General features: G+C 36.4%; 2 protein-coding genes across 9 annotated transcripts; both read right to left on the bottom strand.

Annotated features, from left to right (window-relative positions):
* Positions 1-3,378: 3,378 nt before the first annotated feature.
* On the bottom strand, positions 3,379-12,393 carry LOC117630929 (transcription initiation factor TFIID subunit 4b-like). 5 transcript variants are annotated; one of them, XM_034363800.1, is made up of 16 exons: positions 11,951-12,393; positions 11,745-11,841; positions 9,963-10,091; positions 9,763-9,868; positions 7,996-8,543; positions 7,818-7,913; positions 6,807-7,727; positions 6,177-6,298; positions 6,007-6,088; positions 5,758-5,893; positions 5,546-5,601; positions 5,409-5,465; positions 5,179-5,319; positions 5,003-5,068; positions 4,657-4,918; positions 3,379-3,743 (listed from the first exon to the last, which is right to left on the bottom strand). In XM_034363800.1, the coding sequence occupies exons 3-16, from the start codon at positions 10,002-10,004 to the stop codon at positions 3,586-3,588; spliced, it is 2,793 nt and encodes a 930-aa protein (XP_034219691.1). In that variant the 5' UTR covers positions 10,005-10,091; positions 11,745-11,841; positions 11,951-12,393; the 3' UTR covers positions 3,379-3,585. The 5 variants fall into 5 exon arrangements, with proteins under 5 accessions (XP_034219691.1, XP_034219690.1, XP_034219692.1 ...); XM_034363799.1 differs by having other exon boundaries at positions 9,963-10,080; XM_034363801.1 differs by lacking the exons at positions 11,745-11,841; positions 11,951-12,393 and having other exon boundaries at positions 6,807-7,096; positions 7,172-7,727; positions 9,763-10,068.
* Positions 12,394-12,596: 203 nt separating this feature from the next.
* On the bottom strand, positions 12,597-18,692 carry LOC117630932 (bifunctional riboflavin kinase/FMN phosphatase-like). Of its 4 annotated transcripts, XM_034363805.1 has the most exons (13): positions 18,508-18,692; positions 18,307-18,403; positions 16,966-17,101; positions 16,591-16,777; positions 16,099-16,229; positions 15,898-15,967; positions 15,704-15,769; positions 14,674-14,828; positions 14,415-14,578; positions 14,080-14,166; positions 13,855-13,938; positions 13,604-13,756; positions 12,597-13,250 (listed from the first exon to the last, which is right to left on the bottom strand). In XM_034363805.1, exons 3-12 carry the CDS (start codon positions 17,051-17,053, stop codon positions 13,628-13,630), a joined length of 1,161 nt encoding a protein of 386 aa, XP_034219696.1. In that variant the 5' UTR covers positions 17,054-17,101; positions 18,307-18,403; positions 18,508-18,692; the 3' UTR covers positions 12,597-13,250; positions 13,604-13,627. The 4 variants fall into 4 exon arrangements, with proteins under 4 accessions (XP_034219696.1, XP_034219695.1, XP_034219697.1 ...); XM_034363804.1 differs by lacking the exon at positions 12,597-13,250 and having other exon boundaries at positions 13,450-13,756; XM_034363806.1 differs by lacking the exon at positions 12,597-13,250 and having other exon boundaries at positions 13,450-13,756; positions 14,015-14,166; positions 14,483-14,578.
* Between the last annotated feature and the right edge of the window lie 1,698 nt (positions 18,693-20,390).

Genomic DNA, 20,390 nt, shown 5'->3' with positions numbered 1-20,390 from the left:
CGAGAGTTTCTCTCATCCGCCCGAGAGGTATTCTTCTTTTGCCCCAATGAGGCCAAGTTGATAACCGGTTCGCGCCTTCGGTGAACATCTTTCGCCTTGGCTTGAGTCGGTATGGAAGTAACATGTTGAGTTACGGATATCGCCTTGGCCTTGCTCCGGGTGACGACCCCAGCAGAATCTCCGCTTGAGAAGGAGGCGCTCACGCTTTGGCCTCTCGTCGCGGGAACGGATTGAATCTTCTTGGAAGCCATTGATTTTGGAGTGTTGATTGATTTTGGAACTGGAGAAAGAGATGAGAGGCAGAGATGTCCCACTGGGCGTGCCAAATTTGTAAACACGAATTTCTTGCGACAAATGAGACAAGAACACGTGTACAAAATAATATTGTATTTATGAAATTTAGGGTTACAATCTCTGTATTGAATCCTCTGATTCGATCTCCAAAGTGTTTAAAGAAAATTTGTGTTTGATACAAGGGTCGTAGAGACTTGATCTTGATCAAACGGGTAGCACGAAGCTTGTTTGGTGTTTGGGATTTTTATGGTGAAGGAACCGGCACGTATTTGTTGTGCTTGGTGGCTCTTCCAAGGTAGGGTGAAGAATGCAGAGAGTTTTCTGTTTCTTCTGAGTGCTAGGTTTTTTCTCTGACCCCTTCTTTCGTCTTGAGCCTCCTATTTATAGGCTTTTGTAGGATGCTTGACCTAAATAACTTTCCCTATTTAAAACCTTCATTTGTGGGATTCTGATTTGATTTAAATCAATTCCCATAATCTGGCAATTTAACCAGATTATCTTCAATTGATTAACCTGATTAATATTTGATTTAAATCAAAGTCAATCACAGAAGATTCTTTCCTTTAATTTTGTCTTCATCTTGAACCGTTTGATGCACTCCGTCGGATGTCGCCATTTGTCATTTTTTGACAACTAATCCAATTTTGATGAGTCACACGCCACATGGGTGAATTACGGGGCCCACGATTTAATCCACCGAACCCTAATTATTTTCTTGTCAATAGAATTTATTACACCAAAATTTCTTTGTCTACAACATCGCAATGGACAAACGAAGTGGACGAAGGGCTTAGGTCTCTGCAAACAGATTCAGCCAAGTCGTCTTGCACATCTGCAATCACAACTTTAGCTCCATGTTTTGAGAAGAGTCTTGCAGTGGACTCTCCTATGCCGCTCGCCCCACCAGTGATTAGGGCCGCTTTACCTTCAAGCCTTCAGTATTTACAGAGCAGTGTGAGTTTCAACAAAAAACATAATAACAATGGCAAATCACTCCTCAAATGGTGAAAGTCTTGTGTTCCACTCAATGTAAATACGGAAGTTGGATTTAGAACGACAAAGGGGAAAATGAACTTCATATAAAAATTACCAAGGGGAAAATTTTGAAATAAAATAGAGTTTTAGTCTCCGATCCCAAGTCTCCACTGGTCTTCTTGTAAGATAATTAGCAAATATAGGTTCATAATTTAATTGTGCTATGGTATTCGTCAAAGGTGTAAGGATTAAATCATAAGTTCACAATTTAATTGACATGGCAAAGAGCCCGTCAATTTGCACCCCAAGTTCAAATTCCCTTTTTTGAAGATTAGATTAATTAGAGTAATTTAAACTATCACTTGTATAAATATAAATATATATATATATATATATATAAATCTCAAAGAGTTTTAATGTAATTAACTTCAATATTTATTTGCCTTTCCTGTACAATATCCTTATGTGACTAGAGCAGAACTAGGAATTTATCAATGGGTGAGCGACCTAAAAATTTTAGCTTAAAATCTAATAATTTTTTTTTAACTTACAGTTTTTGTAGTTTTTCTATAAATAAAAAAATATATTAAATCATATAAATCGCTTCAATTCATAGCTTTATTGATTAATTTTCAATAAAATTTATCATAAAATAAATACATATTAAATTTCTTGGTATCAACCAAAATAAGCTTCAGAAATAAAAAATGCAAAATATAAATAATTCAATTTCACATATATACATATATTTATTAGTTGTAAATACAAAACAATAGTTAACATACTGTTTCATTTTTGAAAGTCTCTTCCTACTTGTGAATTTCAATTACTTACTGTGTCGACAATTGTGGATTAAAAGATTTACAAGGATTTTTATCGGACCGTCCAATATTAAATAGCTTTTCCCTGTATAGCCTTTTTTTTTTTTTTTTTTTAAACCTTAAAAAAACTTTCGCCAAAAGGCAGTAAACATTTTCTACCATAAAAGTCTTCATCCTAATAGTTGTGGGCCATCCACATATTTACATCTCTTTCATGCCATGCACATGGAAGTGGTGGTACAATTTTGTTTAAAGATGCGTAGAGAATCTTCTTTGTAATTTGTTTTTCCAAAAAAAAAACAAAACAAAACAAAACAATAAAAACTGGTGTGAAATAGTGTTCTTCTCTGTCATACATGGAAATGGAGGTATGATTTTGTGAAAGAGATATTTATAGTTAGGTAGAATTAGGACAGGTTACGCATGAGATGGCACAGAAAAAATGGATTGGTTGTCTTCATTTTAAGGGACAAAAAATTGGTGGTTGTCATTTTAAGGTACACAAATGTGATGTTTAGCCATACAATTTGATCTGCAAATTCTGCATGAAACAATAAACAAGTGGCAACAAAGTCTTGGCTTTCATTTTATGAAGGGCGATATTTGGACTAGTTTATGAAAATGAAACTGAGAAGATTTTATGCAACTTCTGAACCAATGTTGAGAATTGATGATCTAAATGCATCACCATAGTAACAATGTTTAGCTACCCATGCGTATACAACTCGCATATGCAGCGAACGTACGAATTGGATTTTCTTTCAAGAATCTGTGGGTCTGTGTCATAATCTCATGATTCATGTAATGGAGTAAAATGCTAAAGCATGACATGAAAACAATTGATTATTCACCCCTGCCCTCAAAAACCCTACCACCCACACTAAGAGCATCCACAATGGAAGGGTGTATAAGGGGGTGTACGTTAAATATACACACCTTATCACCGGAATCATCTCTAACGGGGAGATATAAAAGGTTGTAAACATACATCACCACCATGGAGATGTAAAATAAAATGCACATTTGCATCTATTTTTACATCTTTTGCAGGCGGAACCCACCCGAAAAAAAAAAGAGGAAAAATTATACATCTTAGATTTGCATCGTTTCCCATTGGAACAAAAAACGTATTTACACCCCCTGGAGGTGTAAAGGGAATGTAAAAGTAGCTTTACACCCCCCCCACTGTGGATGCTTTAACAAACAATAAGGCCATTTGAATCCTTCAGGTATTACCATGATCTCTGATAATGTACTATTTCAACTCCTGGCTTAGTATTACTGCCACTGGAGGAAGCTGCTATGTTAATGTGGCAAACATGAATATCACAAGTAACAGTTCGTAAGAGACGCTGCGCAAATTACAACTACTGATCATCTCTACCATTCTCTTTTTTATCATTTTCGCAAGATTCTGAGGCCAACGATGACTACGATCTCATTGTTTTTTTTATTTTATTTTCTTTTGTACTTTAAGACTATTCCATAGTGGTGGCTAGGATTGGATTCTCTCATGCAACCGATATATCAACATAGACTTCGACATCTGAGGTTCCCTTTCCAAGGCAGCAATCATATCCTTGACAGATATAGTACGAGCCATCCTTGTTTGAGGCATGATAACTTGGTTCCTTCCAGATTTTCTAATTGGCCCTGTCCAAAAAAAAAAAATAATAATAAATAAATAAAATTAAACAATTTTCAACTAACAAAGCACCAAATAGTAAGATATTGCCAGAGATAACTTCTTCAATAAACACCCTGCCAAAATAACCATGGTATACTTCTCCATCAAAGCTGTTGGTTGCAAGTAGAAATGTGATTGTAATACCAAAATATGGATTGTAAAACTGGATAGCGAAGGGGTATTTTCCCAACCAAAAAAAAAGAAAAGGAAGAAAAGGCAAATTACGACAACAAATATATATATATATATATGATTTTTCGTAAACAAAAATTTATAACAGTGCTTGCACCCTAACGGGCATTGCGAACAAAAATAAATTAAATGGGGCTGTATCATAAAAAAGTAACATGTCTAGGTAAAGCATTAGAAGGATGGTTATGTTCATCTAACCAAAATAAGGGTGCTACACCTGCCCTGTTTTAGCTTCAGCGAGTAACAAATGATTTACAAATTACATCTGGCAAGCCAATTTGTTATTCACTCCAAGAAATTGTATACAGATGTTGAATTCTCAAATGAGACCAGCAATAATTATAAGAATCTGAGAACTAGTACATGGCACTTTGTAGTCTGATTGCATCAATACTCAGGGATAACATTTTAAGTGTAATTGAATATATACCAACTCAGCCAATTATATGAAATGAGAATTTGTAGTATGTTACTCATGCCAATAAAACCTCTCCTACCATTAATCTCATAGAATAAATTGCATTAGTTAATCCAATTTTCAAAGCACTACACCAAGGTGCCAACTACAGTGTCATATTCTTTACTACATTTGAATCTTTGTTTGGTAAGCAGTAATGATATCTAATGGTACTGACATATGACTACAAAATCATGATTTGACAAACGATCAGGCTTAATGATACTTACCAGCTGTAGCGACAGGAGCCGGACCACCCCTTTTCTCTGCTTCTTGACTGCCCTTCATGATCCTTCTAGTTGTTGATGTAGGTTTGTGGTTTACATCTTTACCTGGCTGGGACCCAGATGCCGCATCAATCTCACCTTCATGTTTTTGCCGGGCTTGTGCCATGAGTTGCCATTTTGAGAACATGTCGTCTCCCCCAACTGCAGCACGGGCAGCAACATTTGCTGCTGTTGTCCTCAGTTTACCATCTGCCTCTATGTTTGTCTGTACCGAGCAGAAAGCCACAGAAGACTAAAAGCTCTATTCGTTTCAGAAGTGAAAAAATCAGAATGAGTGCAATCCTCATACCTTAAATGATTTAGGATGGCTTTCATCCTTCTCCTCGTCTCCATCGACTCCATTGTCAACCTCAGGCTGCATGCAGTCATGTTAAATAAGAGGAACTATTAACACACACATACACTCGTAGCTCACCCATATGGGCATTGTACAAATATAATATACAATGCTTAAATGACACTAACCTCATTAAGCCTCCGGATCTTTTCTGCCCCAGCCTGCTTTTTCTCCCATTCTTCCCTAGCTTTCTGATTGAGATCCATAATTTGTTGCCGAACATCAGAGTTAGTAATAGTGTGGTGTCTTGATTTCTCAGCATCAACCCGCTAGCACAAGGATATTCAATCAAAGTCAGGAGATATATAATGCAAGAGAATTCTTGTTCAGCAGGAGCGAAAAATAGAAACAAACAAACCTGCTTTGACAGTCGGATCAAATTATTTATTAGTCCCCTCATTCTTTCCTCCACACACTGAAGAGTTCAGTTGGCATGGAATAAGATAACATGTAAGTTTATCGCAATAACAAAGAACATGGTAGCTAGCACCTCACCAGTGACAAGCATCGCTCCACGTCATGGGTTACACTTTTCAGACCACATTTGACCACTGCCAATAACACATGTATAAATACCAGATATCAATTTCTGTTTGATATTTCTTTTTATGACAGGAACAAAGTGTAAAAAATAAAACAATAAAATAAAAATAGAAAGATGGAATTTTAACACCTCTATGATAAATAGATAAGTAAAGAGTACTAACTAATTTCGGCTAATTTTTTCTGCAGTGGAGCCTTCTCCAAAATCAGCCTTTCCTCTTCTTTTTGCACAGATTTTCGAGAGGCTTCTGAAGCTCGACTATCCTCCTTGGGCCCCGGAAACAGCTGCTCTTCCTCTTCCTATTTTTATAAAAAATGTCAGTGGGTTCTGAACAAATTTACTACAAAGTGTCCACTCTTCACTTAATTAGCTAATACTCCAGAATAGGAATTGAAAATAACAAATACCGTACCCTAAGATTAACTCCACTGACGGCAGTGACATCATTGAGTTGTTCAATATCCGAAAACGCCCCACTTACTTTTTGCTTCTTACTGAGGAGACCCAGGACATAAGAAAGTTGTAAGGAAGAAGAGATTGAAATAATTAAGACTGTGATGCAACAATATAAACTTATTTTACCTTGATTGCGGTGGTGAAGAACCAGCTTCAAGCAGCTTCTTTCGGCCAATAGAAGGCTTATTTGGAGGTGTTTTATTATTAATCCCACAAGGAGAGGTTCCAGAGCTTATCCGAGGGCCTAACTGGTATGAAACAAAGTAGAAAAGACATTAGTCATTAATAAAGTAAAAAAATAATCATATTCATGCCAAGTGAAAATTGACTTTCAAAGACAAATATATTGCAGGACAAAGTAAACTGGAAAAGGTATATCCAACATGAAACTAGCTCATCCATTTATTTAAGTTACTAATTAATGAGGAAACAATATAATGAGGAAACAAGGAGCATTGTTACTAATTAATGATCGAATGCACCTCCCAAACCTGTTATGTTTCATATCATCTTGTGAGTCATGAGAGTGGATATGAATTACGGGAGATAAAGATACAAAATGGATACCTCCTGTTTTACCATAATTGCAAAAGAGCACCACCATAGAAGTAGCCACTCTCATGTATGTAGTTCTATAATTAGTTCTCTATAGTGTACTTCTCTTCAGAAAACATAAGTAAAAACGTAGGAAGTCTCCATCGTGACCTCACAAATGCATATGTAAAAGAGAAGCAGAGATGAGTAGAATGAAATTACCGAGACACTAGGATTGACTTGCATCATGACAGAAGGAGACACCGAACTTTGAGGCACTGTGATTGTAGATGACGAAGGCGATGATGAAACACCCATTCTAGAAGGCTGCTTCTCTAAGGACTCATCCATTGAAATTACAGATGATGCATTTCCCTGTTCAAGTACTCCAGCAGAAACCAAAGGCAATCCATGTGAACTAGGCAATGGAGGCTTGTGCTGCTGCTCAGCAGTCTGATCAATCAATTCCTGTTTGACATAAGCCATTGATGACACCGGACGGGAACTCTGCTCTTTATTTGAGGATTGTGAAGGATTAGGATTCTGTTGCAAAGTTGCATTAGTTGTAAAGTGAGTAAGAGATCCACCTTGCAGTCTACTAGGTTCATTCATAGAATTTTGCCTCTCCGTTTTGGACACACTCATGATGTTCGCTCCACGTGCTTCCCCACCTGACTGAGCAGAACCTATGCTTTGATGTTGTAGGACTTGTCTCAGTTGTGCATCAGAAGGCTGCGGTTTGACAGGCAATGCGCAAGTATTGACACTTGTCCCTGAAAATGGGTGACAAGTACCACCAGCGTTTCCATGCATAGGAACTGAGAAGCACTCCCTTTCTTGATTGGTAGCTACCACACTAGAGGAAGAAATTTGACTTACTTGCATTCCCTCAGAATCTGAGTGACATTCTGCTTCTGGCAATTTTCTAGCACTATTTTTAATGAGCGGATGGCTTGAATCAGTCTGTACCTGAACTGTTGAAGGGAGACTGTGTGATGGGTCAGTGGCAGAATTGGGACCTCTCAGATGAAGTGCAGATGAACGAGGGTTAGTCAACTGTGCAGCACCTGCACTAATAGATAGCATCCTTGGAGGTTGTTGCAGGACCAAGGCCTTAGGCAGTAACCGATGGTTAGGACTAGGCTGCAAGATTTTAATAAGCAAGTTTTCAGCTTGGTCCAGACATCAGCACGTTATTAATTTAAAAGAGTATTGAATTCATTATATTCTTACCATTAGTGGCGCTTCCTTTACTGCCATTCTGAGCATCTCATCCCCAACAATACTTTTAAGTTCCCGGACAAAAGCATCTTTGCGGATTTGACGGCTCTAGAATAGCAAAAAAAGTGCACAGATTAGAAAAATTAACAAAACCCACAACATCTTCATATAAAATGTGTGTAGAATTCACCTTGAGTCTACCAAATAGAGTAGTAAGTTGCCTTCCTCTGTCTTTATTTAGTTGGGGCAATAAGAGGGGATATAACTGGTAAAATACTACTTGTCTGCTTTGATTCGAAGGGTTTCTTGGTTGCTCTGTAATCATTGATTGTTGACTGCTCATCTTCTGAAGCTTTAAGTACTGAGATTCGCTTTTGAGATTAGGTCCTATGCCGTGCTCCTCTGTTGAGCTTGGGTGTTTTTCAGAAATCAGCATTCCAGTTGTTTCAGGAATCTGGAGTGGCCTCTGTTCTGCCTGTCCTTCTTGAAGATCACCATGTGGGTGCTTCTGGGGTAAAGGAAAGTGATTGAGTACCTTTGAGGCATCATTTTTTTGTTGCATATTCTCAGCAATGGATCCTTGTTGCTTTGGTTCCATTTCATACAAATGCAGTTCTCGATGTTGTGCAATTTTTTGGTCTTGTTGAATTTGACCAGCTGTATTTACATCCTGGCTAGCAGTACTCAACTGCAGTAATGACTGACTAGAAGTATTATTGCTTCCTTGAGACAAAACCGCTGCATCACATAGTTGCACACATCATGTATGATCGAGGATGTCTAGTTACGAACCCAAAGACAACTAGGGATTAAGGGCTTGACACTTAACAAACTTTCATACATTGGTGGGAAGTTACTTTTTTAAGGTAATTGAATATAGCCTCTGACAATGAATAAATAAAAGATACATTCATTTCAAACCTCTTCTGATAGCATATAATGCAAAATGAAGAAAAAAATACATGCTTATGGGCTTCACACTTTACCAGCTTTCATACATTGTTGGAATGTCACTCTTTATGGCTGAAATGAAAAATAGATCCTTTGACAAACAATGAATCAAAGATACGTTCATTTCAAAACACTTCTGGTATTTTAGGATCAATAATGCAAAATTGAGGAAAAATAGATGGTGATGATCACTTGTGATATTGTAGAATCAGTAATGGTGGAAGAGAAGGCAGATAAGTTGACGAAGAGCTACGAGTAGCCTTGAGTACAAATTTAGTTAGACTGAAAAATGTGTCCTTCACTAAGTGGTTTATGATACTCAAATGGCCACTTCTGTTAAAATATTGGCAGAATCTATGAATTGCACAAACTGAACACGTGATTGATAATTTAGGATGTTAAGATAAGTTGGGGACTAATATGGGACACGAACCAAAATTCAGGGGGGATTGGAGATATTTATCATAATAGAAAAGAATGGAAGATAAGTACTCAAGTGATCAACCCAACTAGACAAAGGCATGAAAGATGAAAATGATCCATTTCAATTAAAAATCACTAAGAGAGGAAGAAAAAAAAAATATTAATAAAAAAAAAAGAAAAATAATCAGCAAAGTAAAGATGGCAAGTTGTGACTACTTGCATACAGAATTAAGTGGTCTCCAAATTTTGGAATCTTTTCAAAAGAAATCGTGGAAGTGAATATTAACCAAATTTTTAGTGAAAACATGCTCAGCATGATTATGATAAACTATATACATATAAACACCAACCAACCAAAGCAACGCCTCACCTATATGTTCTAAAAAATGTACATCAAAATCAAATTAAGTTATTGCATCCAGAGGACTTGTGCTTTCCCAAATTAAACAAATAAAAAACACCAAAGTTATGTAATTCCCAAAATTACTAGTTCTAACCAAGTTCCACAGAGTAATCTGCAATGGGTCTATGATTAATGTCAACTTAGCTATGTGAATCAAAAAAAGAAGGTTAAGAAGGATACCTGTGTCTGAATCAGACGGCTGGGAAGCAGACACATCTCCTTCTATGTCCTTATTCAGGGCAGCCTGGAAGGCTAACAAATCCGCCCCGGAATGCATGGTTTCGTCCTTCGGACATTTTATTAAGAATGAGAATGTAATATTAGCTTGAGATACATCAGAGAGAGACAGAGACAGAGACAGAGATAGAGACAGAGAGAACCTCATCATCTTCAAGGAGCTTCTTCACAATGGACGGATCCATTATGAGATATATATGTCAATGCCTTTGAGCCTTTGGCAGATTTATTTTCAACAGAGGGTCCCAGGATTTTATCTTTCTGGGAGAAAACTTAAAAGGATGATAAGATAAACCATCAATTCTGAAGTAACAAGTAGTAAATTACTAAAATTTAATTGCTCATACCAAAGAAACTCATACTCAGAAGCAATAATTCAAAGAAACTCATACTCAGAAGCAATAATTCAAACAGTAGGACACACAAAATTCACATACATCTTCATATAAAATCTATTGAAATATACATACATCAAGTATATTAAACTCGTATCCAGATAACATTGGAAAGCTTAAGAACATGATTAGAGAATACACAAACAGGAGTGGGAAGTAATTGGCTCCATGAGGCAGGATTATTGATTGGCAAGTGGCGAGCCAGAGATAGAGCTAACCCAAATTTGCAACCATTTATCTTTCTACCTCCCTTCTTTTGTTTTATGGTTTGAGACAATAGCAAGATCTAATATTGCATAAATTAATTTAAAATTAAGAAAGCTAGAAAGGGGTGTGAGAAGGAGTATGAGGTAGAGAGAAAAAGGCAGAGGTGTAGCATGAGATAATTACAAAACCCTGGGATATGAGCGAGTTTCGAATTGCAAGGGGTTGCAACTACTATTTTTAAAAAAAAAAAAAATGCAAGCTAGGTTTGCCACTGCGAGCGACTGGTACAATTTCTCTTTTATGATGGGGGCAGCGACTTTGTGGAGGTCGCTCTAGTAAGTCAAGCAAGACTCAAGGGATAACAGCTAGTTTTTATTTGAAATATACATGCTAAGAGTGTCACATCATTAACTTAATGATGGGAAGATGGAAAGTGGAAAATTCATGGAACTCCATAGTCCATCAACAGGCTGAGGTTGCAACTTCTTGCTCAGGTTCTATACAATTGTACGAAAGACCATTTTCATGAAGACTTTGGCTTTGCGGAGGATGCATATATGCCACTTTATCTTTTTCTCCTTTGGTTGTTTATTAATTATTATTGTGATATCTGACAACCCAAAGCTGCCCCCAAAAAGTCGTAATTCCAGTTAAAGTTTTGGTTCTTACTCTCCCTTGTGCATAACAATCAATATGAGACTCAACCAAGAAAACACAAAAAGCTAAACAAACCTATTTTGAAAACTGGGTGAGCACGAAACTTAACATAATTTCATCTTAAATCCATTTTGTATGAAGTTTAGTTTGGATGTCACTCTTATTAAGCCTGGTTCAACATGTAAAAAGGCCAGTTTGCTTGATAAAAATTCATTTGATGAATAGACACACTCAGTCTCTTAACACCTTCAGATCCTCAAAATTACTACATAGCATCGAGTTGTTCCTGTTCTTAATAAGATTATCCTCAAATCAAAATGAATTCACACCAGCACAACCATTAGACATGTTGCTATCAACAAACAACAGGCCTCCACAGTCCCAACAACTCAACATAGTTTATCTCATGCCTTTATAACACGAATGCTTTTATAACACGAAACCACTCAACTCAACTCATCTGTACAACCCAATTACCAAACACCTTATCCAATATTATGAAGCTTCTATCTAGCCCTCATCTAAGCTTTTAAGTGTCAATAAGCTTTCTTCTTACTTTCAATCTCTTAGAGTCACAAATTCCCTTAAGCTCAAACTAATCAAACAGTAAGTACACCATAATATCAGATTTTAACTTCATAAAAATATTAAGGATATTTATGTTACCTTGCTGCTCGGGTGACCACAAGCCTTAACAGCGAATCAAATCCTATTAGCTTCTACGAGCTCTCTGTCTCTGATTTAAAAGAAATTCTCTCGGCTCCTGTCAATGGATTTAACATGCGAACCAAAAACACATAAGGTTTAGTAAAACCCTGAACAAACTAAGAATGTAAAGAACACATAAAGTAATTTTGTTTATAAAAACTTACCCAAGAAACTTTTTCTTCTCCAACACGCAAACGGCTTTCTGTTTTGTGTGAGCCCTAAACTGACGCATTTGGAAGATCTTTTACTTCTCGGGTAGTAAATGAAAAGTGGGTTCAACTTGAACACAAAAATGGAGATGGGATTGGCTTTAACGACAGAAAGAATATGGTTTTCACAATTCTGGCACTGAATTCTTGAAAAACCTTAATCCCTTTGAGCCCTTTTCCACTCCCTGTCTTTCTCTTCCTCTTTCCCTGTGAGAGACCCAGAAAAGAAAATGAAAGAAGCAGAAGAAGAACCAGAAGCTCAGCGCGGGGCAGCGAAGGTAAAAAGGCAAAGGCACTTGTATAATTGTATTTGTTTGTTTCAAAAAATAAAAAGGTAAAAAGGTAAATGGCATCCAAATATAAAATTTTAGCGGCACCAACTTTTTTTTTTCCATCTTTTTTTAAGCGATTGCAAGGAGCCAACGGAGAAAATTGTGCTTTTTTGCTACGGATTATATGCCAAAAGAAAACCCACCAGCTGATGGTATTTTTTATGTATAAAAAATGCGGTCATTAAAAGAAATCGTGGCTAAAACTCGGTGCAGAAAGCTTGCTTTTTATAGAAAAGCCTTCCACATAAATAAAGAATCACATTTGACCGAAAATAAAGAATCACATTTAATTACTTCCAAACTTTACAAACTAAATCATATGGTGCAGGCTAAAGCTTCAATGTTTGCTGTTACAAATATAATTCATGAAACTTGCATAAGGTAATGACTCTAAGCCTAGGATATTGAATCGAATGCCTACTATATTGTATTTAAGTCCAGAATTCTGTATTAAACTTGGTATTCTGATATAAGTACGTTGCTGAAAATCTGTTTTTCTGCATAAAAGTATTGATGACGAATCTATCTTTCTAATATGCATGGAACTCCTTTGTTATTTTTTAATGAAAACTCTACATTCTGCTGTATTATGAATGTGGAAGGAAATAGTTTATTGACCAAAATCTTGGTTGGGGGGGTACTCTCGTTATTGATATTGTCTGCTGAATGATACTTCAGATCCGGTTTATCCTTTGAGACATTCATTTTTGCTAATCTCCTTGAAGAAGTCCGGCTTCATCATGTTCTCAGGAAAACAAACCAAACTTTGTTGCAGATGTTCTTGCATTGGTTATTCTGTCTAAGATTGTCGGGTTTGGAGTGCTTCCCCGCCTCCTTCCCTTGCCGGCTTTCAATTTCGACTAACCGGGCTTGGGGTTGTTGAGGGGTTTACTTATGTTGTAGGCACCTCCCGGGTTGGGGACCTAGAGACGGAAGCAACATAGTTATGAGAGGAGCAGCTTTCCCCAATAACATGCAATCTAAAACATATCATCTGAAAAGAGCTGGCACAGCTATACTAGTGCTAAGGCCTGGAGATTTTCTGACCTAAGCAAAATCTGATTTATAAACTGTAACCGATGTCTGTGTATAACCACACCTTCATTATGATATGACCCGTAATTTAGAAAGCAATAAATTTGATTTGTGATTTAAGGGACTTTATATATGTTATATTCCTGAGAGTGACATACAATCTCTTCAAAATGAATGAACGTCAAAATAATGAGTGCACAATTTGATTTATTGTTTTAGCCGATGATGTAGGAAAACTAGCCTTCAAGAAATTCCTGGGACACCCTTATGTAGAACTTTTAAGATATGGGTCGTCCTTGTATTTGGAGAACAATGGAAGATCAAGAGCTTCCTCTGCAACTTTTCTGTCGTGATGAATCTTCTCTATCAAGCTCTGGAGGGATGAGAAATTGGCCTGTTTATTTCATAAACGAACATTAGGAACAAATAGATAGAAGGACAGGAGGAGCAATTGGTATTTTCCAGAAAAGATTGATCAGTTTTGACTAATACCTCTGGCCGTATGTAGCCGACTATAATAAGACGCAGTTCCTCCCCATAGAAATCCTCATCAAAGTTATGAAGCAACCATGGCTCCTGCATTACAAACTAAATTCAACAAAAAGAAGAAAAATACTTGCAAATGCTACCTTATGTAGCTTGAAAGACTCACTATAGTCTTTTCAGTGTTGTTGAAATAAGGATTCCAACCAATACTCATAACCATTTTAAAGACACCTCGTTTAGATAATCCAGCCCAACCAAAATATACTCCTGAGGGATGTTCTGAAAGAAGAGATCCATATCCTTCTGTGGATAAATTAGCTGTAGAAAAGATGTAGAGCACTTATAAGGATAAAGAAAGGAGGAAATGAAACAATTTAATTGAGCATAACAGGGAGAGAAACAACAAAACACAAGCAACAAACCAATAATTTCAAGCTCATTCAAGCAACGTAGGATCTAAGGAATGCAACTTGTATATAACCAATATCAGGTGCATTAAAAAATTGCCTACATATGAAATAAAACTAACTTGCATATATCATCTAAAACTAAGAACAGCAGTCAACCATTGTTTCATCAGAAGACATGTACAGTTGAATGAAGATTCTAACTGGATAGGCCGACAGCAACACACCTGTAGGGATCCCAAGTACTTTTGAGCCCCGACCGAATCCCTTAACGACAGGACCACCAATGTGCCAAGGTTCTAGTGGTAAAGTATCTTTTATCCCTGCAACAACAGATCAATGGTGCTAATGAAAAGGGCTTGTGCAGAAGAAACTCTTCAAACATAGTTGAAACAGAGACACAGGTACTGAGGTTTACAATCTTGGAAAGGAGGTAGGCCCCACTTTTCAGGTCGCAAATCAAGTAGAGAGTTGATCACCTCATCCGCTAAAGTATAAAGGTGGGGCTGCTTTGGGATGGAGGGTACAGCAACCACCTCCATACCAGCAGCCCTTCCAGCTGTAACACCTAGTCTGATAAAACCAATACATAAATGTTCCAATAAAGAAATGCAAAGAAAAGTGACATGACTTCTTAAACCATATACACATCATGATGCAGGAGCATCTGTTCGTTAGCCAATAAGACTAAATTTTGGCTATTTTAAATTAATAAGTTATTGTTTTATTTGTTCTTTGCCCTAGAACTCAATTATCTTCCTTCCAAATTCTATTCTATTGCTTTATCCTTCTATTCTCTGTATTTTGGGACTGTTTAGGTCGCTGGACAGCAGCTTGTTGCTAATGCCCTGCATCACATCATTAGGCAGAAACACAGCATCTACTTATCAAAGGAAGAATGTTCATGAAGAAGAGCACATCAATTATTCAATTGCTGCTACTTGCCATCTAAATATGAAATTACTAATCTTAACTACAAGCATCACACACATGCAATGCATGTGTGTATTGTGACAGAAGGTACATTAAGGAAAGAAAGTTTAGAAATTGGGAGAGTATATGGTGGGTATAAAGTGGGTTTAATTGATTTATTAGCTTTAGTTTTTAAAATTAATACCAAACTTGTTCAGTATGAAAGAGTCATAATTGACATTTTTTTATTATTGGCCAAAAATGTAATATGACTTATATTCCAATAAAGCATGTCCCAGCCTTATCAAAGTTAGTCTGGTTCGAGGAAAGTATCTGTAGCAAAAATCAGTTGTTCAATTAGGTTCATTCTTCTATTGAAGACGTTTTAGATGTAATGTAAACAAGGGTAGTTGAAGAGAACATAAACGACAACCATAGCACTAAAAGGAGAATGTTCCCTGCAACAGTTTTTGCTCTGCATACTTTCATAGAAAAACAAATTCAAACCTGTAAAGAATCAGAGTATAGATACTTACAGAGAATCTTCAATCACAAGGCAGCTGGAAGGGTCGACATTAAGCCTTTTAGCAACTTCAAGGAATCTCCAATGCAAAATCAAATATTTCTAGTTTCAGAATACCATATAATCTAATCCTTGATATAAAAAAATTAAATAAATAAAAAAACACACTCTAATTCAAGCCCAAAACAACACATTTGTGCATCTCACATTTCCGGAGAAGGCTTCCCCAATCTTACTTCATCACCACCAATGATGACAGAAAAGGATTCCTTCCAGCCTGCATATGAAATACAATAAGCAAAAAGTGCTTGTTTGTATGATAAGAACGAATCATAATATCCTGAATGCATGCGGTACTTAAAATTTTCCATGTAAGATATAAGCAAATATGCTTCTGAAGAAGTATACCCTGATGGTAAGAAATTTTGGTTTCTATGTTTTCCCTTGGAGAGTTTGAAGCCAATGCCATTGGCACTCTATGACCACTCAAATGTTTAATTAACCGATTGGCACCTGGAAGTGCTTTGATGTTGCACCACCTAGAATGACAATTGTCAATAGCCAATTAACAGTTTTCCACTAAAGAACTGCCTGAACACATAACAGTGAGTGAGTGAGTTGTCCTCATTATTATCATATGGAAGCATCCTTAAAAACATATGATCTAAAACAAGCTCCGTTTAGTCCAAAAAGAAAATGATCCAACATCCAAAATGACTACCTATAGAAAAAAGTACAAAAGAAACACATGTAACATAATTCTTTGAAATATTGACCACAACACCTATTATATATTCCTCATCTAAAAGCCAATAGTAAAAAACAGCCAAAACAAACATTTGGTAGTAGCATCAAAATGACTTTTTCACATACATAAAAGCAAGTACATAAGTTAATTACTGATTGGAGAACATGGGGGTAATCTCTGAAAGCAATTCACTCGTTGTACAAGATAGCTCATAATCTTCAACAACAGCACTTGCAGCTTCAAGTGGTGTTTTTCCAACAATTTTTTTAATTTCCCGTCCATCCCACTGCTTTCCATACTTGCCCAAATAAACTCTTAAAACATCACTTACAATTCCATCTGTGATTAATTAAAATAATGAAGAAAAGGAGTTACTAACACCAGTAGAAAGCAAACAGCAACTACTAAGAATAAAATTCACATCCAAGTTCCAACACAGGAAGACCAAAGGAAGCATCAGCCCATTATCACAGATCAAATAACATGAAGTTAAATGTAAAATTGAAAATGCTACTCAGACTGCGAACCTGTGTTAAGTAGTGTACCATCCAAATCAAGGATAACACAGGACACTAATTTCTTTAAAGGCTGTGCAGTTGACATCTTCCTAATCATGCATGAATCTCACAGTTGAGAATTACACTCCCACAGGGTAAAATGTATCTGAAACAAAGACAGGTTTTTCAATCCAATGACTGAAATTTAATAACTGGTACTAATCAATTTAACCAAATCTCAAAGTCAAACAGAAATTGATCAACGAACTATTCAAAACAATAATTGACCTTTTTTCCCACCATACCTTAACCGAACACACACAACTCCATTGGTCAATCCTCTATGTTAAAACAGATGTTACTGAGTGTAACTATTGAAGATATCAAATTAAGAGCCAACTAAATTCATTTATACCATTCTTGCATACTAGCCTCTTGGCATGCCCTTTCTGCGTGCTCAAGGCTTTTTCTATTGCACTTAGATTTTATTTTAACAACAAAATTTGAATTTGACAGGTTTTACTTGTTTTGGTTTTAAACTTAAGGCAGAAGTCATACAAATCATCTTTTTCTTTGTAATGGGATCAGAATCTTATATTATATAGCCACATAATCAGTGACTTTCCATTTAAATAGTGTTTACTATCAGTTATAACAACAATAATAAAGTGTACGACTTGTGCTTCAATTTAAGATCAAAACAATTAAATCCTGTAAAATTCGATTTTTATTGTTAAAATGTGCAATAGAAAAAGCCTTAATTCTAGTTAAAGTTTTGGTTCTTAACTCTCCCTAGTGCAACAGTCAATATGAGACTCAACCAAGAATACACAAAAGGCTAAACAAACCTGTTTTGAAAACTGGGTGAGCATGAAACTTGCCATAATTTCATGTTAAATCCATTTTGTATGAAGTTTAGTTTAGATGTTACTCTTATTAAGTCGGGTTCAATGGCCAATTTCCTTAAAACAAATTCATTTGATGAACAGACACACCCAGTCTCTAACATCTTCAGATCTTCAAATCTTCAAAATTACTACAAACATCCCAAATCCCAAATCAATTCTCACCAGCACACCCATTAGACATGTTGACTATCCACAAACAACAGGCCTCCACAGCCCCAACAACCCAACATAGTTTATCTCATGCTTTTATAACACGAACTCACTCACTCATCTGTACAACCCAATTACCAAACACCTTAACCGAAATTATGAATCCAACAGGGCAAAATTGAAGTAAAAACAAAAACAAAAACACATAAATTCCCTTGAGCTTAAACTGACATTTTGTCAAAATCAATACCCACATAAATTCCCTTGAGCTTAGATTTTAACTTCATCAAAATATTAAGGATATATATGTTACCTTGCTATTTGGGTGACCACAAGCCTTAACAGCGAAGCAAATCCTATTAGCTTCTACGAGCTCTCTGTCTCTGATTTATAAGAAATTCTCTCGACTCCTGTCAATGGGTTTAACATGCGAACCAAAAACACATCAAGTAAAACCCTGAACAAACTAAGAATGTAAAAAACACATCAAGTAATTCTTTCTATAAAAACTTACCCAAGAAACTTTTTCTTCCCCAACGCGCAAATGGCGTTTCTGTTTTGTGTGAGCCCTAAACTGGTGCAATTGGAAGAGCTTTTACTTCACCACCGTTAGTAAATGACAAATGGGTTCAACTTGAAAACAAAAATGGAGATGGGCTTGGCTTTAATGGGAAGTTGTAAAGTTTCACCTTTTTTAGGTACAAACCTTAAGTTGGGAAATTGACACAGATAATCACAAAAGATAAACCATAATCAAATATACTCACACTATAAATTTCAATCAGAAATACTCACTTTGTAACATGAAAGTACCTAATTGCCCTCCATATAAATATATCTGTATTGACTCTTTATCCCCCAAAAATTCATTTTCTGAAACTCAATTTCTCCCAACTCTTCTCCTCTCTCGCTCTCTCCCAAATCTTGCTCAGCCATGACTTCATAGAAAACAGAGAGAGTAACAGCCATGGCGACGACGTCGGTGGATTCTCCAAAGTCTGACCCGGACACTGACACTGAGCTCGACCAATCTAAACCTTAACCCTAATCCTAATTCTTCAAACCCGTTAGTCCCCGCCTGCTCCAATGGCCCTGCTGTCTGCCTTCTCAAGGTTGCCGGAGACTCCACTGGCAGGGCATTCATGGGCTCCATTTGTAGCTATTCTCTCTCTCTCTCTCTCTCTCTCTCTCTCTCTCTCTCTCTCTCTCTCTCTCTCTCTATATATATATATATATATATATATATGTATACATGCTTATGGAGTGCTATGATTTAATTGCTTAATTGTGGTGTTTCTATATGGGAATTTGAGTGGTGCTGATATAGAATTTTGAGTGTTTGACAAAATATGATTTTCGTTTATAGTGTTTTGGGCTTTGCGAAAGGGAGTGAATTTTCTCTTTCTGACTAACGAGGTATTGGAGTTTTTGGTGGGTTTTGTTTAGTGCTGCTAATGGTTGAGGCATGCTAGTGTCTTGGTTGAGGCATGCTAGTGTCTTGAGATGTGAAAATGTGGTTTTCTCTAATGGTTGAGGTATGCTAGTCTTTTGTATTTTTCAGTTTGTATCATGTGGGTTTCTGTTAAATATTGATATAGTGATTCTTAATATGCTTTCGGATATGTTTTGTACTGAAATTCTTTATATGAAGTGTATGAATTTTGAATTCAAAATTGTTGCATTTGCCTTATCAAAACCTGATATGGATGCAAATAGGTGTTATTGTGGTTGATTTTGTTATATATGTTTGTGAGTATTGTTTGTTGTGGGTTCCAAATTTTAAAAGTGCTATATTTTGTTATATATGTGTTTGTTTGGTTTTTGGAAATTTTGAGTTGGCTGCCTTTAGTTTGATTGTGTTGGTTTTCTTTTGGTATGCAAGCATACTTGAAAATCTGTAGCCTTTTTAGAAGCCTCCAACTCAGTCTCTGCAGCATAAACCCATAAATAAGCATATATCTTGTAGCTGACTGCAAAGTCAGAGCCTTTTCTTATTTTTGTGGCATCAGATCAGCCTGTGAATGTTGTAGCACTAGAATATCAGATAGTTTAATTCAATCGGAAGATTCTATCAGATAGTGTTTTGGGCCTCGTGGAAGGGAGTGAATTTTCTCTTTCTGACTAACGAGCTGTTGGAGTTTTTGGTGGGGTTTGTTTAGTGTTGCTAATGGTTGAGGTATGCTAGTGTATTGAGATGTGAAATTGTGGTTTTCTCTAATGGTTGAGGTATGCTAGTCTTTTGTATTTTTCAGTTCGTATCATGATTCATGTGGATTTCTGTTCAGGATTGATATAGTGATTCTTAATATGCTTTCGGATATGTTTTTTGCTGAAATTCTTTATATGAAATGTATGAATTTTGAATTCGAATTTGTTGCATTTGCCTTATTAAAACCT

Source organism: Prunus dulcis, chromosome 6 (genome assembly GCF_902201215.1).
Source record: "Prunus dulcis chromosome 6, ALMONDv2, whole genome shotgun sequence".
Lineage (NCBI taxonomy): Eukaryota > Viridiplantae > Streptophyta > Magnoliopsida > Rosales > Rosaceae > Prunus > Prunus dulcis.
The sequence above is the reverse complement of the archived record's forward strand: the minus strand, read 5'-3'. Positions and strand labels throughout refer to the sequence as shown.